Genomic DNA, 25,708 nt, shown 5'->3' on the forward strand with positions numbered 1-25,708 from the left:
TGGTTTTTGTTCAACCTGGGCTTGGCGGGCAAGGTAGGGGCAGGAATCTGCGAGCCTACCGCCCCCTCGTCTGCGTCACCAGAGCTGCCTCCCTCTCGGCCTATAGGAACCCCGGGGACACACCTGTCGGGGGTCAAGAGCAGAGATTGGCCGGCAGGGAACAGACACCTGCGTGGGGCGGGGTGAGGAGCTACATGTAAGGCGAGCCCAGGCCACACCGTCCTTCCCCTTCCCGGCCTCTGGCTGTGTCTCTCCTCCCTATTGTCCCCTGAACTGCCTACCTGTGCACCATAGCTTTTCTTTGTGTTTGAGTCTCACCTGAAGGGGAGACGGTCTTTTCTTCCTGTGACTCCCCAGCTACAACGCCTGAGGCTGAATCTTGGCTGAGGGAAAGTTTGGGCTGAAACCAGAGCTGGGTGCCCGGCTCTAACCACCAGGACTGACAGGTATATGGGGGTGATGGATGTCCAAGCCTTTCCATGTCCTTTCTAAAGCCTGTTTTACACCCCACCTGGTGGGTCCTAGGCACAGGGACAGTGCTGTCTCAATGCTGGGGGAGGAGCAGCTTGCCGCCCTGCTTCTCAGCTGCAGAGTATCCTGTCAGGAACCTGTTGGGGCAGGTAGGGGCGGGCAGGAGGGAGGCCAGACAAGCTTCAGAACAGCACTGTACAGGGAAAGGCTTGAGGGACCCTATGTGGCTGACATGGAGCAAGACAAATGGTGGTAACAGAGGGGCCACTCATAGCTCAGCCTCTGTTTAGTGCAGCCCTGGGTGTTGCTGGGTACAGAGCTGGACAGGTTTTCCTTTCAAGAAAGGAAGGTGGCCCCTCAGACCATGCCACAGCCGGGATTCAGGTGTGGAGCCATCTTGGGCCAGGCTTCGGAGCCTCCAGGCTTCCACAGGCTACAACTTCAGGCCAGGTTGGTTCAGGTACCTGGAGAGCAGAGGACAGATTCCCTCCATGCCTTGAAATCCTTCATTCTGGAAAATTCTTTCTCAAACCAGCTACTGCGGTTCCTGAGCTACTTTTTCCGCCATGGTAGGCTGCAGCCTCAGAGGTGGGTGCGGGGAAGGGTGGGGCTGGCAGGCATGAGGACCTCATTTCTGTTGGTGGGTTTCTGGATTTTGCGCTGGGAAGGGCTTGTTTTTGCTGGTAGTCAAGGCCCAGAATGACCTGTGGTCACAGATTGGCTGAGTCTTTCAGGCTGGTGACATGAGGTCAGAGTCGGTCAGGCTTGGTCTTGGGCTTTTTCTAACCTGACCATTTCTGAGGTGCCAACAAAGCCAGGACCACATTGGAGGAGGTAGAACAGGTTCCCTGGCCCCCAAACAATTACTCAGGGTCAGGGCCAAAGTCTCTTTTAAAGTTTTGTGGGGTTTTTTGTTTTTTTTTTTTTTTTTTTCCAGTTTCCCTGTAGCCACAGCTGGCCTGGAACTCGCTATATAGACCAGGCGGGCCTTGAACTCAGAGAGAGCCTGCGTGCTTCTGGGTCTGCCTCCTGAGTTCTGGGATTAAAGGCAGGTACAGGCATGTTCCACCACGCCCAGCCCTGTTGTTACTTTTTAACCTTTTTTTTTTGGTCTTTTTGAGACAGGGTCTCCCTGTAGCCCAGCTGTCCTGAAACTGACTATGTAGATCATGCTGGCCTTGAACTCACAGAGATCCATCTGCCTCTGCCTCCTGAGTGCTGGGATTAAAGGTGTGTGCCGCCATAACTTTTATTTTTAACTATTTACTTTGAGGGGGTATGTGCCAAGGTGAGCGTGTGGCGGTCAATGAGTAGCCATATAAAGTGCCTGGTTTTGGTAATCTAGGCCTGTGCTATGACAGTCAAACATGCTTACCCTTGGCTTTACCTGGATGGCTGAAAATTTAGGGGCTGATAATGTTAGTTTTCTTTATACATGATATAGAATATATACATGTTTTAATTGTTCTTGATGAACAAAACTTGTAGGAAAGGAGTACAGTGTTTTCATGAATACATGGTAAGCATTTTAAGCCATTTTTTTAGGCTGAGCATCTGGAAAAATAGTTCGGCTTTGTTTTGTTTTTCTGGTAACCCAGATAAAATGTTTGAACGATTGGCAGCTTGTTGAATTAAGCAAAATGTTTTGCATTTATGAAAATGCAACTGAGCCATAAAATATGGACACAGTCCATTGTTAATTTCCAGATATCTTGGTAATTTGCAAATATCTTATTTGCAAAATCAGTTTGTCAGGATGTTCTTAGTGTGTTTAGGATCAGGTGAAACGGCCAAAGGAAGCTTTCCACCCACAGGAGCCTGGCACTCCTCCGAGGTGCAGTGAGCATGAAGGGTGCACTGCACAACTGTGAAGGGCTGAGGGACATGCTGGCCACTGTGTGGGCGAAATGGCGGCTTTGCCTTGAAGACACGTAGCTCCAACAGAAGCTAAGAAAGTAGCCTGAGTATAGACAAGCCAAGCCTTCCCCGCCCCCACCCCCACAGCCACTGGCGTCTAGGTTTGGCTGATCTGCTGCAGAAGAGGTTGGGTTTCAGAGCTTTGTTCTCTGTGGCCTCACCATTGATTAAGGCCCGTTGGGCAAGTTAACCAGAGACTCACTTTTTCACACTGGGATTGCATTCCTCTGCCACACACCCCCAACCCTCTGTTCTTGCAGGTGGGACCCAAGTTGCCTGGGGGAGTGGGGGGTGGGCATGTTTGCTCTACAGAGGAGTCTTGTGGGACCCTGGGCTTCTTGGTCTAGTCCTCAATTTTCCTAAGCTGAGCCTAGTGGAAGCTGATGATTAACCAGTTGTGGGAACCACGACCAGGTCTCACTTCCAGCCACAGCTGACCAAGTGGGCACCACGAGGCTACAAATGGAGTCTATTTTTGCTTTTCATTTCTTGACTTGTGACTGTGACAAGGCTCTGCTGTATTCTTGGCTCTCCTTTACCCCTAAACCTGGTGAAGCAGGGTCCCCCCATACCTAGTTGTGCTCTGACATCAAGGCACCCACTCCCTATCCTCAGTTCTTGAGGCCAGAAGTTTTGGCTGCAGGACTTGCAGGCTCTCAGTTTGGGAGGCTGTCCTTCACCCACTTCCCCAAGGCCTGAGCACTTGTCCCTATACCTCTTGCTCTGCTAGGAAGGAACATGATTCCTCACATACTTGGTGTCCATGAACAAAGAGTGCCCTCCCTCTTGCTTGGCCATCTTTGGGCTCTGCAGTGTTCCCCAGCTTTCTGTGTTCCCTGAAAAGGGCTTACTGTGAGTGGCCAAGGGAACTAGAGAGATATTAGGCTCATCTTTGGAGGCCATGTAGTAAATGACCTTCTCTATGTTCTATGGGACGTCTTCGCCCCAACCTGGAGGGATGAAGCAACACCCTTGCCCTCACCTTCACCCAGTCCCCACTGCCTTCCCACTATGACCTGGCAGCCAGGAGAGCAACTGAAATTTCACTCAGTTCTGAAAAGGAAATCTTAGTTTCCCAAAGTTTGGGGAGAGGGAGAGCCTTCTTGAAGCACTAATTTTATGGGTCTGATGGAGTAGAGCTGGAAAAAACACAGGAAGAGGGAAACCAGGAGGTATTTGACTGCATAGGGAGCCTGGTAGTAGGACAAACACAGAGCCAGGGCAATTACTGAGGCACTCAGGCTCCTGCAATCTGTCTACCTCCACCTGCTAGGTCTGTGCTGGGGTCAAGTCCTCTGAGAAATGCTGGTTATGGGGCAGAGCGAGGCTGGAGAACCAGGTAGATCTGGCAGCTGCCAGGGGCAATGACCTCTGTTGTGATTGTCTGTGGCCTGGAAGAAATTGGCATAAAGCCTGAGCCCCTTACATAGTCTCTGTGGGAAGTCAATGCCAGAAAACTTGAGAAGTTGCTCTGGCCAGCTCTCCAGGCTCAGGCAACACTTGTATAGGAACAGAGACAGGAATAGGAGTTAGGGGTACAGGCTGAACCTCTTTCAGTCCCAAGCATTCATAAGGCAGATGCCCCAGTGTCCTGGCTCCATGTTTGGAGCTGCAGGCTAAGTCCTGAGCAGCTGGGGGCCAAAAAACACTATTCCAAACACCCTATGTGGTTTGGCACTGCAGGCACCAAGGTGTAAATATTGTACGTTCTGCTGTGGGCTACTGATCCCATGTCTCTGAAGTCAGATTCCAGACTAGCAGATGACAAACCACTACCTGGTTCCTCATCCCAGTACTCTTTTTGAGCCCTGAGAAAGGCAGGTGAGGACTGGACAGGGAAGTGGCTACTGGGCAGCATCCTGGAGACAGAAGCCCATTGTACAGTAGCTGAAACCTCATCAGCCTCAGATCCATATACTGTGGACCCTGAGGGGACTGGGCCTGATGTCCAGGCTATTCTAGATAGGTCCACTTAGAGGATCCATCTGTGACCTGACTGACCTGGCTCTTGGTCACCTAGCCTTCTCCACAAGATTCTACCCTGCCTCTCAACTCTTTGGGGCTGCAGACTCTGGAAGGTATACTTTGGCCCTCCCAGGTACCCATCTGGGCTCCAAGCCAGTCCACTGCAGGCAAAGTCTGGCTGGACAGAGGAACTCATCTATGGTTTCTAGTGGTGAGCCCTCCCCTTGAGCCTCTGGAAAGGCAGACAGAGGTCTCAAGGGTCCATGGGTCCCCATCCTGGTCACTCCCCATCCAAAAAGTGCTCAAAGAGCACATGATTCTGCCTCAGGTTGTTGAGTTCTCCACCATCTATACTTGGGGAATGGAGCCTCTAGAAGGAGTCTCCTCATACCAGGAACTCCTGAGAACCCCTCTCAGTCCCCCAGGATGAAGGGCTTCCTACTATCTCCCTGATGTGCCCTCCCGTGAGTGTGCTCTGGGGATTAGGACACTGGCATTTCAGCCCTGCCCACGGAATCCAGTTCTCAACTTCCAGCCTGGCGGCCCCTATATCCAACTCGGGCGGCCGTGGCCATCTTACTGGGCAGCATTGGATGGTGTTTGATCTCTAATACTGCCTGGTAATGATGACGGCGGAGCCCTGCATGCAGCAATGGGGCCGCCTCCCCCTCTCAGTCCCCAGGGCCTCCCATTCCACAGCTTACCCCATCCTGGGTAGGGTTATGGGGCAGAAATTTAATTTTGGGCATGGGGCCTTCAGTGACAGCTTCCCCAGACCAGGCACCTCTGAGAACCCCTCTCGGTCCCCTGGGATCAAGGGCTTCCTACTGTTGTCCTGGAGGTGCCCTCCCCTGACAGTGCTCTGGGGATTAGGACACTCGGGTGTCTGGGCCTTGCCCACGGCACCCAGGCAGGTGCTGCCACCACACCTAGCAGGTGTGGATTGGGTGGAACTGCAACAAAGGACGTTGGAGGGCGAAGGCCCAGTTTGTCTTTGTCAAAAGCTGCCTCACTCAGAGCTGGGAGCTGAGTGCTGACCTCTAGTGGGGCCACTCAGGCCTAGGATGTCTTCCTTTCCTGCACCAAGTAGACATCAACATACAGATCAGCGGCACCTTCTACATTGGTCCTGGGCCAGGGTCCCAAAGTCCCCTTGCTCTGGACAAAGCAGAGCAGACACTGTAGATCAGGATCTTGGGGACTCCCAGCCTCTCTCTGCTGGCTTCATACGGTATAGGTGTAGTCTCTGGTTGCTCATGGTACCAGGTCTACATTGGGCCTCCCTGAGGGTGGAAACTGCATATCCTAGCCTGTATCCTTGTGCCAAGGTGCACCTGGGCTTCTGTGGACATCTTACTGGACAGTGCTGGATTTCTTGACTTGACTCTAACACTGTCTGGTAACGATGTTCAAAGATGACCCACCACTCACCAAAGACAGGCTAAAGATGCACGGTCCTAGCTCCTGGACTCCAAAAACACCAAGGCTAAGGATGTGCTGCATTGGCAAAGACCTTGTCTTAGCTCCACGGCCAAGCAGTTCAATGGAGTCTCGACTCTCCCTAGGGTGGGAACCCCCATCTATCATTTCATGCTGGGGCAAGGGTGGTTCTGCCCTGACAGGGGCCCTGGGATTGAGGCAACCTGTCCCTCACTCTCAAAGCAGTCATGCCCACCTTTCATAACTCCTCTGCTGGTTGGGTTTGGGGATACACTGACTCCTGGAAAGACTTTTGGGGCTAGAATGCTGAGCCGAGGGGAGGTATGGTGGGCAGTGGGCTCTCTAACCAGCACTGTTTAGTATAAAGACACTCTTACCACAGGTGCCCATGAAACCAGAGGGCAAGGGTGAGTTCAGGTACCTGAGCCTGATACCTAGCAGTATGAATGTCACCAACTGTTTCGTGATCAGGGACAAGGAATCTCCATTCTCTCCCAATGGCTGGCAGGAACAGGAAGGTTGCTTAAAACCACAGTCCAGGACTGCCTATTGTTTTATCGTTTTGATCTGAAGCCAGGGTACAGGGTCTGGGAACCCCACCCAACATGAGCCCATGTGGCCTCTCCTTGGGGAGGGGGCAGAGGCAGGAGTCTGTTCCTGGCCTCAACATTACTCATTAACCTGACAGGTTCATTCAGAAAACCAGCAAGGTGCTGTGATGAGCATTTGCCCAATAATAGTGAGGAGTGACCAAATATGCTTCCCTGTTGCACCCACAGACCCATAACCTGGGGGCTAGACACTGGCCTAGGTCCTGATATGAAAGTTCTCAGAGCAACCCCAGGTCCTGGGACCCAACCAACTCCAGAAATGGCCCTTGAATCAGCACTAGAGATGCAGAAAGGTGAGGGGCCAGGGCAGGCAGGGGGCAGTCCCCACCTTTCCTCCACAGGTATCGGACCAGGAATCACTGCCCAGATGTGGAGGCTGCACAACTGCCTATCGATGGATGTCTTACCAGACATGGTTAGATCTGGATGCCTCTGTCTAATACTGTCTGGTAATGCCGTTCATCCACGGCCTGATCATCACTGCAGAGGACACCCTCGCCACCTCATGGAGACCTTGTTGGACATGGGAGAAGCAAGGCCTTAGTCCATCTAGTACAAATGTCCAGACCTGGGGCCCTCATTACCCTACCCCCACCCAGAACAAGCCATAGCCCAAGCCCACAGGGACCAACCCCTAGGGCCTGCCTGCTTCCCTCTGACCCCGTGGTGGCTTTCTGTCATCGGCACAGTAGATGTTGGTGTAATAACAACATAAGGCCCCAAGGCCTCTGTATCTGTCCTTCTCAAGGAGTGTTCAGTGAGGCTGTCACAGTGCTGTTGGACCCCACAACCCAGTGGGCTCGCATCAAAGTCAGTTGGTGCCTGCAGATGTGGCAATCCCTGTGCTGTCAGCCCTGGCATGGGGCCAAAGGAGACCCAAATCCCTGAATCTTGGTCCTCAGTGTTTTCCCCACCTATTTCAGGTCAAGGGTGCCAAGGAAAACAAAAACAGACCTAGTCACTGTGTCCAAACCCAGGGTGGGAAAGAGGAAACATGGGCTGCAAGGGTAGGGGCACAGCTCGGGTGCCAGAGTAGGTGACAGTAACTCAAACCCAGGGAAAGTAGATATTCCAAAGGTTGCATAGCCTGTGCATTACCAGCCTGCTCCTGGGCCGTGCCTCTGCAGCCCACCTCCAGCTTTACCCCACTGATGCTCTAGGAACTATCTCTCAGCCTAGCTCTGGATGCCAAATACTCCAGCCTTAAAGCTTATTCCCCTCTGAGAATTTTCGATAGATCCTTTGCAGAACTGTCGGGCAACTCTAAAATGATTCCTAACTCATGTCATTTGCGGAATGAGCAACATATATTTTGCTATGATAAAAACTTTGAACCTCCTCCCTTGGGAATGTTTATCCTACTTCTCAGACCCCATATGTAAGCCATTTACCTCAACACAGGCTGGACCCTGCAGGGTCAAGGCCTACCCCACCCACCCACTGCCCTCTAGAGTTGAGGGACTTGACATGCCCTTACAGGCCCCCTGCTGCTGGTCAGGCCATTCACTTGAGAAAACCATTCATAGGTGATTGGACTTCACTTCCCACAGAGGCTTGCTCTGCCACAAGTGAACAACTAGATCCTGTACTAGAGGTTCTATGGTTGAGGCACCTGTCTGCCCAGTGTGTTCCCTATGATGAGTGTTCTTATCGTTCCCTCTTGAAGTACTGTGAATAACAACAACAACAACAAAAAAACATAAAACAACAAAAACCCTAAAGTAATAAACAGTATGATTTCTAAAATACTTTGATCACCTTATTTTAATCATACAAATGCTGACAGGTAGCTTTGCAAAGGATTGGGCTGATGACACGGGTTCCAAGGGTATGTACTCCCATCAGAGAGGAGCAAACGCCTGCAGAAGAGAGACATGGGGCCCACTGTCCCCAGCCAGTCACCACAAAGTTGGCATTGGGTCCTTTGTAATAATACCCCAGAATGTACCAAAGGTAGGGTGATTCATGAACATGAGGCTCCCCCTCCCAGTCAAGAGTGATCACTGGAGTGAGGGATGGACATGTACTTTATACCCCAGAGTCAATGACTGCTAAGCCAACTGCCCAGAGCTTCCCCAGACCAGAACTGGGCGTAACATGGCTCCAGGTCCAGGTTGGGAGCCCTAACCACTCAGTCCAGGGCTTAGTAGAGGGGGCAGTCTGCCCCAGACCAACTGTAGCCCCACCCTACTGGGCTGGGGCAGAAAGGTTTCCTGGGCTAGCACTGGGCTGACCACAAAGGCCTCTGCCCCTAGCACAGCAGAGAAAGGGCAGGGTTAATGATAGGAAGCAGTCCCCACAAACAGCAAGTAGAGAGTGGTAGCCCATGGGACACTCTTATTCCCACAGAACTCTGGACACAGCTGACAGATGGTGTCCCTCCAGTCATGCTCGGCACAACTTCCCATCCTGGTAGCTTAGACTGGGGAAAGAGCCTCAAGGGAGGAGTTGCATGGGTAGAGAAGAGAGGCTGATGAATCTCCCTAGCACAGGCAGTGCCACATGGAACCCCATAGGTGAAGAGGAATAGAGGATGGCCTACAACAAGGAAAGTTTATTTTCTCACTGTTCTGGAAGCCAGAAGTCCGAAATAGAAACGTCTAGCAAAAACAGTAGAGATGTCACATACCCATCAAGGCTCTAGAGGGCGCCCTTGTGCTTTCTTCAGTTCTCAGTGGCGCCCACATCTGTGGCTTGTGGCCACGGTCCCATAACTCTGCTTCCCTCTGAGGAGGGTGTTAGTCATCGGGTTTAGAGCCCACCTACTTAATCTAGGATGGTCACACCTGAAATTCTAACTCAATTACATCTGCACAGACCTTTGATAGAGTCCCATCTTTTGAGAACATGGTACACTCTCCCTGCCCTACCCTAGGGATCCCTACAAGGCTCTGAAGGGTAACAGGAATGCAGGGCCCTTATAGTTGGAGACTTGGGGTCAGAAGTAGGAGTCACACTAGGTTCCAGGAGCCTCAGCAAGAAGCTAGACAAGCTGGTACCAAGAGCTACTTTGAGCTATTTGTGGTATTAGGTCCCAGAGCACTGGGCCTGGATTGAGAAATTCCTGAGAAGGTTCAGTATGATTCTGGGAGAATTCATGGAGAAGGGAGGGTTGTGCCCCAGGTTCAGACACAGGACCCCAATTCAGCCTCAGGTCCCTCCAGTCTCTACTGAACCAGCTTGACCCCCTCACTCTCTACCTCTTGCTTTGTCCAACTTCCCTGAAGATGATCCTCAGCTCACCATAGATCCTTTCACCATCCACCTAAAGCCCTTGTTTACCTCTGGGTGATTGCTGGATCATAGTTGCCTGGAGACAGTTGCCAGGTCACCACTGTTGTATCCTGGCAGAGGGTTCCTAAGACCTTGTAGGGCAGGTAAGAGAGACAGGCTGGCCACAGCTGAAGGTTCTGACTAGGGCTGAGGCTAGGTCGTTGCTCTCCTGTACCCCTTTTGTGGCCCTTTCCAAAAGCAGACAAACAGGGAAGGGGACCGGGCAGAGACTGGGCAGCTTGACTGAGCTCGGCCCTCTACCAAGGCCACCCCCTCTCCAGACCCTGGTGTCTCAGCCAAGAAGGGCATGCCCTATGGGTTGGGGCTGGCCTCATGTGGGCAATTCAAATTCTGGGGAGAGCTGGGACCCCTCAGGATGAGCTCTTCACCTAGGGCCATGTCTGTCTCCCCAGAACTGACTCCTCAGAAGGGCCGCCTCCTGAGATCCGCAGAGAATGCATCCCCAGACAGTGAGCGCTGCTCGGGAGGCACCAGCCCTTCAAAACATGTCCGCGCCTTCTCAGAACCCTGTGTTGCCAAATGTGTATATGGGGAAAACTTCAGCAGGACACTGACATGTGGTCATTTTCTTGGCCATCTTCTTCAGGTTTAAACTTATCTCCTGCCCATTGTACCAGAGTGTGATTTCCTGCTGTTTTTTTTATCTGACCAGGTAAAAAGTTCATTTAAAATTTATTATAAAGTCATGAAGCTGCTGGGTGTGGCAGCGCACACCTTTAATCCCAGCGCTTGGAAGGCAGAGGCAGGCAGATCTCTGTGAGTTAAGGACCAGCCTGGTCTACATAGCAAGTTCCAGGCCAGCTGGAACTACAAAGGAGACCCTATCTCAAAAAGACCAGAAAAATAAAAGTCATGAAGCTTCTGTCTGGCCCTTTGGAGGCCAAGTCATGAAGCTTCTGTCTGGCTCATCTGGAGCTTTCCCTTAACCTTTATGTAAGATTCATGACCATGTGGTTTGCTCAGTCTTTGGACAGCTTACTTCCTGACCTCAGCATTAGAAAAAGTGACTGAAATCACCTCTACTATGAAACTTCCTTTCTAGAAGGGTGTGCTTTCTGAATTTCTTCTTCAGAGACACTCTGAAACATGCTTATTAGACATGAGCAACAGCTGGCAGCCTTCTAGGAGTTTAGGTGCTGCATCCTAGCCCTTCTCTTTGTCAGACGTCATACTCTTGTACTGGGCTTTCTATGAAGTTTTTGTCCCAACTTATGTAGCTGAAGATGGCCTTGAACTTCTAATCGTCCTGCCTCTTTCAAGTGCTTGGATTATAGATGTGTACTACCATGGTTGGGGATCAGATCCAGGCCTTTATGCATGCTATACGTGCACTCTACCAACTGAACTATATCCTCATTCCTTGTTTTTTGTTTTGGGGTATTTTTGGTTTTTTTTTCTTTTGTTTTTTTTCTTTTGTTTTTTGTTTTGTTTTGTTGAGACAAGGTCTCACTGTCTCAGTGAGACCTATATACCTATATACTGTCTCAGTGAGACCTATATAATACCTGATCAGCTGACCATCATCACATGGTTGCTGTCCTGTCCTGGCCCTTTCTTTGCTGCCTACTTTGTCTATCCACAAACAGCTTTCTTCTTTGGAGGTGACCTGCTCCCATTCAAGGTCTTCAGTTTATCCTTCCCTTCTTAGTCACAGGGCTCTGTGTGCCATTTCTCCACTTACTCCCCTCCAAGACACATGTAGTTTCCTTGTATTATGTGAAGGATTTAGAAAGCCCTTGCCCAAAAAACTAGGTTTGCTTGCTTGATGTGAGACAGAAAAGACTTGACAAGGTCCTGGCTGGTCTGCAGCTCACTATGTAGACCAGGCTGCCCTTGAATTCAGAGATCTGCCTGCCTCTGAGAGCTGGGATTAAAGGTGTATGCCACCATGCCTGGGCCAGCCCTTGTTTTATTTTTGCTTTTTTTTTTTTTTTTTTTTTTTTTTTTTTTTGGTCTTTTTGAGACAGGGCCTCCCTGTAGCCCCAGCTGTCCTGGAACTCACTATGTAGACCGGGCTGGCCTCGAACTCACAAAGATCCACCTGCCTCTGCCTCCCAAGTGCTGGGATTAAGGGCGTGCGCTACCACGCCCAGCCTTTTTTTTTTTTTTAACATTTTATTATTTTTATTTTATGTGTACAAGTATATTTCCTGCATGTATGTGAGTGCGCCCGTGTCGTGCAATGCCACGGAGGTCAGAGGAGGGCTTCGGATTCCCCTGGAACTGGAGTTAAGGACGGTTCATAGCAGCCATGTGGGTGCTAGGAATCGAACCCGGGTCCTCTGCAAGAGTAGTCAGTGCTTTTAACTGCTGAGCCATCTCTCCAGCCCCTATTTTGTTTTTTTCTGAAGCAAGGTCTCACTATAGGGCCCAGTCTAGCCTCACGTTCCAGGCAATCCTCCTGCCCTCAGCCTCCCGAGGGCTGGGATTATAAGCAGGTGCCAATATGCGCAGCTCAGTTTTTGTCAATTTGAATGACAAGAAATAATCCCTAGCTGAATTCATTCTTTCTGAAAATAACAAGAATATGAAGTTAAGAAATCGAATAGAGGCATAAGGTTTACAAGGAAAACAGTGCATCTCCCTCTGGAGGCAGAAGAGTGGAGGAATGGATGGAAAGATTAAGCTGCTGTTTTCCTTATAAGCCTTCACTTCAAATAGACATTTTACTCACTATTTCTAAATAGCCTTTGACAGTAATGTTGCTTGTAGAAGTGACTGGTACTTTATTTCTTGCTGCCCCATTTTTACTGTCCCTATGTAGACTATACCCACACTCTAGCTGAGCAGCCACCCCTGATGGCTCCACACAGCAAGGTTTTCTCTAAAGTGGGTATGGCCTTCTGGTATACACACTAGTTTTCCTTAGTTGTGCCCAAGCACTGATTCTCCTGGCACTGTGCGGCTGTTGCCCTGTTGTGCACTTCCTGAGCAACTTCCTTCCTCATGTTGATATGCTCTGGGTAGAACATAGCACCATGTCAGGCTTTTATTACTCCCAGTCCATTTGCAAGTAATAAAACTGAGGTATGATGCCGGGCATGGTGGCGCACGCCTTTAATCCCAGCACTCCGGAGGCAGAGGCAGGCAGATCTCTGTGTGTTCAAGGCCAGCCTGGTCTACATAGTGAGTTCCAGGACAGCTGGGGCTACAGGGAGGCCCTGTCTCAAAAAGACCAAAAAAAAAACAAAAAAACTGAGGTATGAACGATCACGTAACAGACTGGAGAACTCTGGTTGGCCACAGGACTCCTCTCCTCCCCAACTTCCAGCTGTATGTAGTTTCCTGTCTTTCCTCACCTCTCAACAGTCTGTGGCTCTTGATGTGGGTTTGAATTTGGTTTTGATGTTTTTTTGTTTTGTTTTGTTTGTTTTAACCAGGGTCTCCCTGTAGCTCCAGCTAGCCTGTAACTCGCTATGTAGCCCAGGATGGCCTCGAACTCACAGAGGTTGGTCTGCCTCTGACTCCTGGGTGCTGGGATTAAAAGCATGTACCACTATGTCTGGCTTGGTTTGATGTTTGAGCTCTGACCCCAGTTCTTCCTGTGTAATTTCCTGGATGTGAGTTCTGACCTTTGTATTGCATGTTTAGTTTCCATGGGCTCTTTCCTGTTCTGATAGCACCCAACTCCGTTTTGGGATTCAGCATCTTCCCAACCCCAGAACATATTCTAGGGGTGATCTGGGTTCCTTCAGGTACCACATCATCTCTACCCCACTTTTCTCTTCCTCTGTGTGTGTCCATGTATCCCTCTGGTTTGCCTAGGAAGCCTCCTCAGATCTTCCTGGAACAAGGCTGCCACTTAATTCTGAATGCCAGGGTCTTGGGGTCGAATGCCCACAGCAGGTCTCCTCAAACATGCTGCTGGGTTCTGGGAACTTAGTATGAATGAACTGGGGTTTCCCAGTAATTGCAGAGTCACACAACCGTACCCACATCCCTGCCCAATCTTCAAGCTCCTCAGCCTACCTCAGCCTCTTCCTAGAAGTCCTCCTATTCTGAGTGAGAAAGGGTTTCCAGATACTCCTGATTTTTTTTCACATTAGCAGCTTAACAGGTTTCTCTCCATCCTATAGACTTTTTTTTTTTGAGACAAAGTCTCACTGTGCAGTTCTGGTTAGCCTAGAACTCACTGTGTAGACCAGGGTGGCTTTGAACTCACAGAGCTCAGCCTACCTCTGCCCCCCAAGGGCTATGATTAAAGGTATGTACCACCACACTTGGCCCTACAAATCTAATTTTTTTCCACTCTTGTCAATTCAGTGTTGTGGGATGGGTGGACCTATATAATACCTGATCAGCTGACCATCATCACATGGTTGCTGTCCTGGCCCTTTCTTTGCTGCCTACTTTGTCTATCCACAAACAGCTTTCTGCTTTGGAGGTGACCTGCTCCCATCCAAGGTCTTCAGTTTATCCTTCCCTTCTTAGTCACAGAGCTCTGTGTGCCATTTCTCCACTTAATCCCCTCCAAGACACATGTAGTTTCCTTGTATTATGTGAAGGATTTAGAAAGCCCTTGCCCAAAAATCTAGGTTTGCTTGCTTGATGTGAGGCAGAAAAGACTTGACAAGGAACTGATTAAAGAGGCCTTGAAATATTCCAAAGATGGCAAAGAGAGAAAGGGGGCAGTACCTAGGGCAGGACTGTAGGGGAAAAGAAGTGATTGTGGTTATAGAAGGGCTGTGCTAGCAGGACCTGGGCTGGGCTCCTGGGCAGTCATGTATACTGAGAGGGCCTCTATTTAGAGCTAAGAGCTCCTTTGCCCTTCAAGCCTGCAGATGGGCACCCTACCACAGCAGGACTGATGGACAGCCTCTTTGCAGTCAACACAGAGGCCATACTCGGCAAGGCCAGGACAGTTCTGGCCATAGAAGACTCACCCGGCAGAGACGGGATGTAAAGATGGCCTTGCACCCACAGACCGGAAGGCCTCATGGCCACCACAGAGATGAGAGTGAGCCACTAGCAGAAGCCACAGCCCAGGATGCAGGGAGGCACCCTTCCCCAGGATGCACGGAGGCACCCTGCCCCATCCAAGGGCTGGGATCTCGGGCTGCTCGAAGGCCCCAAAGGGGTATAGTGTCTACATCTTCCTCAAGGGTTCCTCGCCCTGGTGCCCTCATGCCTGCAACACGAAGCTGCTCAAGATTCATCCACTGTCGGGGTCAGCCTTCTCGGACTCATGTCAACTCCAAGAGACCCAAACGGTCCAGGATTCAGCGGTGCCACACTCTGGTGCCAGGTGAATGTAGAGTGGCCCTGGGACTGGTTCCATTCACCCTCAAGTCGGCCTCAGAGGACCCACCTCAGGAACAGCATTTCATAGGGAGGGAACTAGGCTCACATTAGGCCATGCCAGCCAGACCATAAGAGAAGCTAGCAGAGGTCCACATTACTAGGGACAGTGTACTCCAGGGTCTGAGGGTTCTGCCTGTCCATGCCGTGACCATGGACAGCCAGAGTGCCAGAGTGGGTATTTCCTACACCAACCCAACCTAGGGCAGCCTCTCATCTCCCCTGATTGACCATAGACCCTTGGATCACCCATGATGTCATCAAGGACATTGTGACCCTTGCCCTTTGGGGATATCCCATCATGTCTGCATGGGCTCCTGTCTCACACTACAGCCGACTCCCTGCATGGAGCCCACCCTGCTGGTAAGGAAGGTGGGGGTGGCACCACACTTTTCACTCCCACCACAGTCTCCATACTACATGGATGCTGCCTGTTTCAAGGCTAGTGGGAACTGTCTCTCTTCTTGAGTATAATGGTCCTCAGGCCCCCTGGTCAGGTCTGTGCAGGGCTGAAGAGGGGCCCACAGGGACTGGGTGAGTGCTTAGCAGCTGCTGGCCTGGGCTGGGCTGAGGCAGATGGAGTGGGTACCTCCTCACCCCCAACATGACCCCACTGGTCCTCAGACTGGACCCATGAGAAACGGATGGGAAGCAGTGTCAAGGAGGGGCTCCGGTCTGAGCTAAGCCATCTGGACCAAGTAGCAGGTAGGCCTCCTGGGAGCTGGAAGGGACAGGAAAAACCACACCAAGCCAAAAGCCTGGGGCCTTTGACCACCTACCTATCCATAGACCTTCTTGAGGAAGAAGAAGCTGCCAGGCCTCCAGTGGCCTCCCTGGAGGGGCTCCTGCTGGAAGGAGACAAGCAGCCCAATCCTGGGCAGGGCCCCTTCTTTTATATTGGAGGCACCAATGGGGCTTCAATGTGAGTGGGGCTTGGGTAACTCTGTTCTGCACCCCCACCCCTACTTCAGACCCAACCCTGAGATACTGTTTCTTACAGCCACCCCTGCCTGTCTTCTTCTGGGTACCTCCAGTCACCACAGCTTTCTACCCCACAGAATCAGCAACTACTGTGAGAGCAAGGGATGGCAGCGCACCCAGGACAGCCGCTGTGAGGATTACAAGTTGAAGTGGTGTGAGATCAAGTGCAGGGACAACTACTGCAGCTTCCGGGAAGGTGGGGGGGCACCCTTGAGGGGAGGAGATGTGGCACAGTCTCAAGGGGCTGCCCACATGCCCCTCTTTGTCCTGCCAGGCCAGCAGCTGCTGTTCCAGCTCCCCAACAACAAGCTGTTGACCACCAAGATCGGGCTGCTCAGCGCCCTCCGGGAGCATGCACGCACTCTGAGCAAAGCCAAGCTGCTACCCAGTACCCAGGCCAAGTGAGCCCACCACTTCTGGGGCCCACCTCACCCAGCCCCACATCCATACCCACTTCTGCATCCATTTGTCTCTTAGGACCATCCTCCCCATTCCATGAACTCGCCATTTCCTCTGCAGCCCCTCAGCACTCACTTATCTTATCCAAGATGTCAGTCAATTGCTAGTCTTCACCAACTTCCCCTACAAGTTCCACCTCCCTCCCCACTGATCTGCCTACCAATCTGCCTCCACTCCAAACCTTCCCCACTAACCCCATCCAGAGATCCTTACTCTATGCCCACAATGGCCATCCATGGATAGTCCTTAGTACTCATTGCTCCCATACTTTGCTATCATTTCACCCCTGCCCCTTTCCATCCATCTAGGCATGCCCATCTTCTGTCCTTTACTGCCACCGCTCAGCCAGGCTGAGCAACTCATTGATTACTCACTGATTATTTGCCCAGCCATTCACTCATCCAAACATCCAACCAACTGCCCACCATCTGCCCCTCAAGGTGGCATTCAAACTATGGCCATTCATAAACTATCTTGACATCTGCATGTTCACCTGTCCACTTCCTACTCACTTCTATAAGCAACTCATATTTATTCTTCTACGGCATCTATCTGCCCATCAGATCACCCACTCACCCACCTACCTGCATACCCATCTCACCTCCCATTCTGCAGGCCCCACCCACTCCAAATACTCTGGAAGTAGCTATTCAGACCAGCCTTATATCCCCTTGAGGGTGCAGATTTGAAAAGATATAGCAGTAGCCCCTGAAGAACTCAAATGGACCAACCCAGGATGCCTTGGGTCACAAAGGTAGATATATAAAACCCAGCTGGGAGAGACCAGAACTGAAGATATCTTGGTGTTAGATGAAAAGCAGTTGGGGAGCTGAGATCCATACTGACCATGGTTGTATGCCAGGCACTGTCCCGGCACTAGGGAACCAGATCATGTAGAAGAGAGCAACTGGGAGGGAGAAAGCAGGGAGGTGGGAGAGAGGAGCTAAAGTAGGTTTGGCAGCCAGAAGACTGACAGCTGCAAAGAACCTAGGAGTGTGAAACCCACAAAAGAATGTTCTTCAAGGGCACAGGGTGAACCAAAGGAAATGACTAAGCAGTCTGGAGGACACAAGAGTCCCTAGTGAGTGTCCCTTCCAGCTAGCTCCCAGATCACTGGCCAAGCCTGAGGCAAGAGACAGCCCTCCCCATGTCTTCCCCACCTTCCTGCTCTTCCAAGGGTCCTGAAAATGGAAGAGTTTTTTCCAGAGACCTATCGGCTGGACATCAGGGATGAGAGACAGAACTTCTTCACTCTGTTTGATGGTGAGAGGCCCCTGGGCAGAGCCAGACACACTAGGAAAGGAGACAGGGTCAGGGCTAGAGCCAGGTGGGATGCATGAAGGCAGAGCCAGGCCTAGAAAGGGTGGGGATGAATGGATCTTGAGGGAAAAGGTGAGACTGGGGCTGGGGCCTGGTGGTTGTTAGGGCCTGAAGGTTAGGGTTGTGGCCTTAGGAGAGGTTAGGGGTGTGGCAGAGGCAGAGCTACAGCTGGATTATTGGTGTAGTCAAAGTGAGACATGGGCACAGCCCTGTAAACTGGGTCCAGGCAGTAAAGTCAGGGCAGGACAAGGGTTGGAACCTGGTTAGGGTCTACTTGGAGTTGTCAGGAGTGAGGGTTAGGTATAGTGAGAGGGACAGTCAAGGCTACCATATGTTAAGGGCCAAGGGCAGGGTCAGGGATGGGGAGGGGCAAGGAGTACTCAGGGCCAGAGACTCAGGGGTCACTCCCTGCAGAAACCCAGATATGGATCTGCAAGCCCACCGCCTCCAACCAGGGAAAGGGCATCTTTTTGATCAGGACCCAGGAAGAGGTTGCTGCCCTGCAAGCCAAGACCCAGAGCATTGAGGACGACCCCATCTACTGCAAGATGCCCTTCCGTGCGCCTCAGGCGCGGGTGGTACAGAGGTGTGGGAAAGGTTGCCAAGAAGGGCCTGGGCCTCAGCAGGGATAACCCAGACATGCTGTTGCCTGTGAGTGCTGGTGGTGGTCAGCAGAGCTCCAGAGGAGCCCGTGGCCATAGCAAGCTGTAGCACCTCCAGCATTCATTCAAACTACCTCAAACAGCAAACAGCTGGCTGCACATCCTGTGTAGAGGAAGTGTCACATATGGCTGGGTTGGCAGATAAGACAGCCTCTAAACACGGACTCTATGGAGGGGTGGTCAGGGAGGGCTTGGTTCATTTGTCCCTTATCCTGAAGCCATCTTCCCTGCTCTCCAGCCCAGCCGGCCAGCTACAGCCTGAGTCTGCAGCCCAGAGTTGATCCCATGGCTCATCTGCCTACAGCTTAGGTTCAGATCCTCAGCTTCACGTGGGACTGGGAGGGAAAGCTCAACTTTAGCCTTAGAAAAGTCCCAATGGATCCTCACTCTCTGCTAGTATGGACCTTTCTCTGGCCACAGCTACTGTCTACTGCCCTCCCCTCCCATAGGGCCTTCCCAAGTAGGCTGTTCCCTACCTAGATTGCCCTCTCTTCTCCAAAGCTATTCACCCTTCGTGGTCCAATGTCAGCTTTCCTCCTCAGACAGTCCTCCCTACCACAGGGGCCCAAACTGCTCCCACAAGGTCCCTAGTAGGAGCTTCACCTTGGGGTGGCCCACATACTTGCAGTGGGTAGAGATTTAGGTACCAGGCCCTCTTCCCAATTCCCCTGCCCTGTTCAGACTCAGAAATGTCCCCTGATCGTGGACATTTTGCTCAGCCAGAGGTTACTCCTCTGACACATGGGAGGCCCATGTGGGGGTGACAAACCTAGGCCAGCTGGCCAGGCAGCTCAGCCCCAGGTGTCCTTATGGTAATCCATAGGTATGTCCAGAACCCACTACTGCTGGATGGTAAGAAGTTTGATGTGCGCTCCTATCTGCTCATCGCCTGTGCCATGCCCTACATGGTTTTCTTTGGCCATGGCTATGCTCGCCTCACCCTCAGCCTGTATGACCCTAATTCCAGTGACCTCAGTGGCCACTTGACAAATCAGGTAAGGACCCCTTATAGGAGAGGCTCTTCCCTATAGGTGTGGATAAGGTTAGAAGGAGACTCCTACTGGTTGGGAATAGTTATGGACAGCCCAGGCTTAGAAGTGACCTGGCAGCCCCTGCCCACCTCTTGCCACAGCAGGGACTCAGGTTCCTGCAGAAGCACCTTAGAGCCAGCAATCCCCAGATCAGTTTGGTGTGCTGATCAAGGGCCTAATGGGATAATCTGGAGCAAGGGGTTCCTTGTGAGTGTCTGTGGGGACTTGCTGATTAGGGATTGGCAGGGGATAAAGGTGTATGTAGGAGGGTCTCATAGGCAGGTCCCCCACAAGGACTAGGTAACAGAATTTCTGTGGGGTCCTAGGATCAGGGTAAAGCTTTCATGGGGTGATTCCTTCAGAGGGTGACCTCTTGCTGTAGTTTATACAGAAGAAGAACCCCCTGTACATGCTGCTGAAGGAGAGCACCGTGTGGAGCATGGAGCACCTCAACCGTTACATCAATGACAAGTTCAGGAAGACCAAGGGACTCCCCAGAGACTGGGTCTTCACCACCTTCACTGTGAGTCTGGCTTTGAGTCCGGATCTGGGATCTCTGTGCGTGTGTGTTGCCCCATAGGCTGGGCTGGGAACATGGCTTGTCCTGAGTACTTGGAGCATGTGTAGTTGGGCTGAAGTCATACCTAGCAGTTTCAGCTGTCATTTTCAATACCATGTTGAAGTTGCAAAAACTGACATCATTGTATTTCTTGTGATATGAGGGAAAGGCTTACAAATTGCCTTTTTTCCCTAGTTTGCTAAGTATTTTTTAAGATAGGATGTTGAATTATGTAAAATGCTGCTCCTACAGCAATTGACATGATCACCTGTTATTTTTCCTTTATTCTATTCAAGTGTATTGATTAACTTTCATTATTCTTATGTTTCTGGGATAAATCCCACTTGGTAACAATATATAATTTAAATATGCTTCTGCATATTTGATTGTGTTTTAAGAATTTTTGTGTTTTGCCAGGCATGGTGGCACACACCTTTGATCTCAGCAGAGACAGGTGGATTTCTGAGTTCAAGGCCAGCCTGGTTTACACAGTGAGTTCCAGGCCATCTGGGGCTATATAATGAGATCCTGTCTCGGAAAAAAAAAACAAAACTGTGTCTATGCTCATAAATAATACTTATCTATAGCTTTTTTTCCTTGCATGTTTCTATCTGATTTTAATATCAAGGTATATCAGCTTCCTTTTACTATAGCAAATATCTGACATAATCAACTTATTTAAAGAAAAGGTTTATTTTGGCTCAGTTTCAGAGTTTTCAGCCTATAACCATTGACACATTGCTTTGGAGCTGTGGCACTACTTAGTACTAAGAAAAGGCAGCAGAGCAGAATTGCTCACCTCTTGGCTGGGAATGGCCGCGAAATGAAAGAAAAGGGACTGAGGACTCAATCTGCTGCAAGGAAATTTTTCCAATGGTAAAAAAACCGTCCACTCAGCCCCACCTCTTAAAGTTCCCACCCACTCCCAAACGCACTCATCTAGAAACCAAACCTTGTAACACATGTCTTTGAGGCCACATAAAATTCAAACTATATGGGAGGCAGAGTCAGGTGGATCTCTGTGAGTTTGAAGCCAGCCTGGTCTACATAGTGAGTTTGAGGCCAGCTGGGGCTATGGGGAGACCTTGTCTTAAAAAGACCCCCCCAAAAAAATAAAATAAAATAAAAATTCAAACTGTATAGCACAGGATAATTGTTCACCTTTTGAATTGGAACATATTCCCTCATCTATATTTTGCAGAGTTTATGATGAAGTATTAGGGCACATGTTCCTAAATGTTTCCAAGAGTGATAGTTAGCATTCAACTTGATTGGATTGAAAGACATCTAGGCTAGTAAAGCAGACCTCGATGTGTCTGGAAGGCATTCCAAGAGATGATTATGACTTAATCAATGATTATGGTTTAATTCATTGATGGATTCATTTTTTTGTTGTTGTTTTGTTTTTTACACAGGGCTCACTATGTAGCCCTGGCTGGTCTGGAACTCATTATGTAGACCAGGCTGACCTCAGACTCACAGACATCCTTCTGCTTCTGACTCTCAAGTGTTGAGATTAAAGGTGTTCACCACCATGCCTACCTTTATTCTAATTTTTAATTATGTGTATATGTGTGTATGTGAGTGCAGTGCCTCCAAAGCCCAGAGAAGGCATTGGAGCACTTGGAGCTGGAGTTACAGATGTTTGTGAGCCTCATGATGTGTTAGAAACCAAGCTTGGGTCCTCTGCAAGAGCAGTATACCCTCTTAACAATGAACCATCTCTCCAGTGCCCCAGATTATTTTTAAATTTTTTTGTTTGTTTTTTTTGTTTTTTGAGACAGGGTATTACTATCTAGTCCTGGCTGGCCTGGAATTCACAGAGATCCACCTGCCTCTGCCTCCCAAGTGCTGGGATTAAAGGCATGTATTACTATGCCTGACTAGATTCAAACTTTGAATAGACTATAGGGAAGTGGTAGAGCTAAGGAAGATGGAGCCTGGTTGGAGGAGGTGGGTTGTTGGGAGCATGCCTTTAAAGGTTATAGCTTGTCCCTGGTCCCTTCCTGTTATGCTTTCCAACCACCATGAAGTAAGTGAACAAGCTCTGCCACATATTCTTTGTTCAGGGTCCGTAAAATTCCCTAAATTGACCACTCGGACACTGAGTCTCAGTAAAAAGGAGCACTTTATTGGAGCCAACCGGTTGGGGACAGTCTCGGGAGCTGTACTGTGACCCTGAGCAGTGAAAACGCAGGGCTTTTAAGCAGAAAAACCACAAAAACGACAAAGCAGGGGATGTCCACAGAAACTGCACACAGAATAACCAGGAAAGGATTGGAACAATCTAGGGGTGATTTCCAGAGACTTTACCTATACAGCCATTGGCTATCTTACCTGGGGCAGAACGGTCTTTCTCTTCTGCCCCAGATTATTCCCATAGAGACCATACACAGATGTATCAAGTATACTGTCACTGGCTAACTCACCTGGGACTGAACGTTCTATCTCTTCTGCCCCAGACCATTTCCATAGAAATCATAAACAGATACCAGGAAAGGGTTTGAACAATGGAGGGGCTTTCCAGAGTCAGGTGGAGGGCCGCTTTTCCTCAGAGGACAGGGAGGGAGTCTGAGGGGCACTCTCCTTCATTCTTGTTCCCAGGATATTCTGCTCTTCCCAAAGCTGAGCAATCACAGACTGAATCTTCTGAAACCATGAGCGAAAATCTTTCCTTTGTGAAGAGATAGCTCAGTAGATAAGAGCACTTTGTGCTCTTGCAAGAGGCCTCAGCTTTGGTTCCCAGCACCCATATTATGTGGCTTACAACCACCTGTAACTCCAGATTCAGGGGATCCAACATCCTCTGGCCTCTGCCAGCACCTGCAGACATGTGGTGCATATAAACTCATGCAGGTACATAACATATATACAAAAATAAAAACAGGGACTGGAGAGATGGGTCAGTGGTTAAGAACTCTGGTTGTTCTTGAAGAATACCTGGGTTTAAATCCCAGCACCCACAAGGCAGCTAACAACTGTCCATAACTCCAGTTTCAGAGAATCCGATGGCCTCTTCTGTCCTCCGAGGGCATTGCATGACATGGGTGCATGTACCTACATGCAGGCAATACACACATACACATAAAATAAAAATAACAAAAAAATAGCCAGGCATGGTGGCACACACCTTTAATCCTAGCACTTGGGAGGCAGAGACAGGCGGATCTCAGTGAGTTCAAGGCCAGCCTGGTCTACATAGTGAGTTTCAGGACAGCTGGGGCTACAGGGAGACCCTGTCTCAAAATGACCGGAAAGAAAAAAAAAACCCAAAAATAAAAACAAAACGACAAGGACCAGGTGAGGTGGCACATGCCTTTAATCCCAGCACTTGAGAGGCAGATGTCTGTGAGTGGTAAGTTCCCATGCTAACTAGAGCTACAAGGAGACCCTGTCTCAAATCAATCAATCAAGCAAGCAAGCAACAAAAACCCAAATCTTAAAAAAAAACTTTAGAGCCGGGCGTGGTGGTACATGCCTTTAATCCCAGCACACATAAAATAAAAATAATAAATAAGGGGCTGAAGAGATGGCTCAGCAGTTAAGAACACTGACTGTTCTTGCAGAAGACCCGGGTTTGAATCCCAGAACCCACATGGCAGCTAACAACTGTCCATAACTCCAGTTCCAGGGGATCCGACAGCCTCTTCTGACCTCCTCAGGCTTTGCATGACACCAGTGCACTTACCTATATGCAGGCAATATGTGCACACATAAAATAAAAATAATAAATAAAATTTTTTAAAAAACCTCTGCTTCCGTATGTCATCCATCTCCTCTCCTGGCAACCTTTCTGCTGGCCTCTATAATTTATATTGCTTCTCTAACATTCTTTGTTTAGTGAGACATCATCTCAACTTTCCTTTGTTCTTTCAAAAGGGGTCAGACATGGTGGCACATGCTTTTAATCCCAGCACTGGGGAAGCAGAGAGATCTCTGAGTTCCAGGCCAGCATGGTCTACATAACAAGTTCCTGGTCAGCCAGGCTACATAGTGAGACCTGTCTAAAAAATAGCAGGGGGGCGGGGGTTTCCAACAAACCACCACAAATAGGTTCAATTATTTGCAAATAGTGGGATGGGAAAACTAAAGCAACTTGGAATGCTATAAAATGCTCCGTTCTTTTTTTTTTTAATCTTTTTGAGACAGGGTCTCCCTGTAGCCTACAGCTAGCCTGGATTCACTATGGAGACCAGGCTGGCCTCGAACTCACAGAGATCCACCTGCCTCTGCCTCCCGAGTGCTGGGATTAAAAGTGTGCACCACCATGCTGGGCAAAATGCTCCATTCTTAACAAGAGTTCTCACATCCTAGTTGTCTATCTCTCCTGCTGTGTGTTCTTCAGTTTTGGATCTTAGTACCTGACTCATAGTAGGAGCGCATGAATTTTTTTTTAATTTTTTTATTTTTTGTCTTTTTGAGACAGGGTCTCCCTGTAGCCCCAGCTGTCCTGGAACTCACTTTATAGACCAGGCTGGCCTCAAACTCACAAAGATCTGCCTGCCTCTGCCTCCCAAGCACTGGGATTTAAAGGCATGCGCCACCACGCCAACCAGGAGCCCATGATTTTGTTGAATGAGTTTCTCACTGTGAGCCTGTGACTGAGCATGTGAAAGTGTGGGCAGCTGCAGTTGTGCAGTTGAGAGTTGTGGCTGACCATTTGCACCTAGGTTTAATCTGGGCCAACAGGTGGCAATCAGGATCCTTCTCTTCTTCACCCACAGAAGCAGATGCAGCAGATCATGGCCCACTGCTTCTTGGCTGTCAAGTCCAAGCTGGAGTGCAAGCTGGGTTACTTTGACCTCATTGGCTGTGATTTCCTGATTGATGAGAACTTCAAGGTGCTGTCTTGGGAAGATGAGGTCTGGTAGGCAAGTGCAAAGAGGCAGGGCCCAACTGTACACTGACCACACAAGCAGGCTGAGTGAGTGTACTGTACTTGTATGCAGAGCCCTGGTCTAAGATATGTCCATAAAGCTCAGCTCCTACTGAAGCTGGGCAGCCCTCAAAAACAGACCCTCAGGGCCTTAACCCCTGAGCAAGCAAGGGGATCTACGCCGTGGGAAAGAACAATCTGCCCAGAGTTACATGGCTTCATAGGGAACAGGGCCCCAGCTTCCTACTGGCCAAGTGGGCTGCAGGTGGGAGGGAAAAGATGCTGACCACTGTCTGCCACAGGTGTGGCTGCTGGAGATGAACTCCAATCCTGCCCTACATACCAACTGTGAAGTCCTGAAGGAGGTGATCCCGGGAGTAGTCATGGAGACCCTGGGTGAGCCCTGGGTAGCCCCACACCCCAACTTTCCCATATACTCCCTTCTCTTCCAGTCCTGGGTGCACCATCTTCCTTATCCCCAACTTCAGACTCCACAAGTCTGGGATTCCAATATCCCACAGTCTGCATGGTAGCCAGTACTTTGCTCCTCACCACCTGGGTCCCACTTCTCAAGGCCCCCCTCTCTGCCTCCCCTGTTTCCAGACATGATGGGGAGGTTGCTCCCCTCCAACCCACACCCTCCTCCACTCACCCCCTCCCTCCCTGCAGACCTGGCTATTGAGACCTGCCAGAAGAGCTTGTACAGTCAGAAGATGCTGCCTCTGCTGTCGCAGCGCCGTTTCGTGCTTCTATACAACGGCGAGACAACCGACCAGTGGACGCGCATGGGGGGCCTGCGCACCTTCTCCCGGCCACCGCCGCCG

General features: G+C 50.2%; 1 protein-coding gene across 1 annotated transcript in view; it reads left to right on the top strand.

Annotated features, from left to right (window-relative positions):
* The window catches only part of Ttll10 (tubulin tyrosine ligase like 10), a 60,404-nt gene that overhangs the window by 32,689 nt on the left and 2,007 nt on the right, over positions 1–25,708 (top strand). The window contains exons 2-14 of the mRNA XM_029555826.1: positions 10,285–10,350; positions 14,473–14,943; positions 15,621–15,701; positions 15,786–15,918; positions 16,055–16,173; positions 16,252–16,378; positions 17,614–17,699; positions 18,171–18,342; positions 19,242–19,413; positions 19,832–19,972; positions 24,733–24,849; positions 25,187–25,280; positions 25,554–25,704. Of these exons, the coding sequence (XP_029411686.1) occupies positions 14,604–14,943; positions 15,621–15,701; positions 15,786–15,918; positions 16,055–16,173; positions 16,252–16,378; positions 17,614–17,699; positions 18,171–18,342; positions 19,242–19,413; positions 19,832–19,972; positions 24,733–24,849; positions 25,187–25,280; positions 25,554–25,704 (1,733 nt within the window). The 5' untranslated portion in view covers positions 10,285–10,350; positions 14,473–14,603. The remainder of the gene's footprint in view (positions 1–10,284; positions 10,351–14,472; positions 14,944–15,620; positions 15,702–15,785; positions 15,919–16,054; positions 16,174–16,251; positions 16,379–17,613; positions 17,700–18,170; positions 18,343–19,241; positions 19,414–19,831; positions 19,973–24,732; positions 24,850–25,186; positions 25,281–25,553; positions 25,705–25,708) is intronic.

Source organism: Nannospalax galili, unplaced genomic scaffold, assembly GCF_000622305.1.
Source record: "Nannospalax galili isolate Female #2095 unplaced genomic scaffold, S.galili_v1.0 scaffold806, whole genome shotgun sequence".
NCBI lineage: Eukaryota > Metazoa > Chordata > Mammalia > Rodentia > Spalacidae > Nannospalax > Nannospalax galili.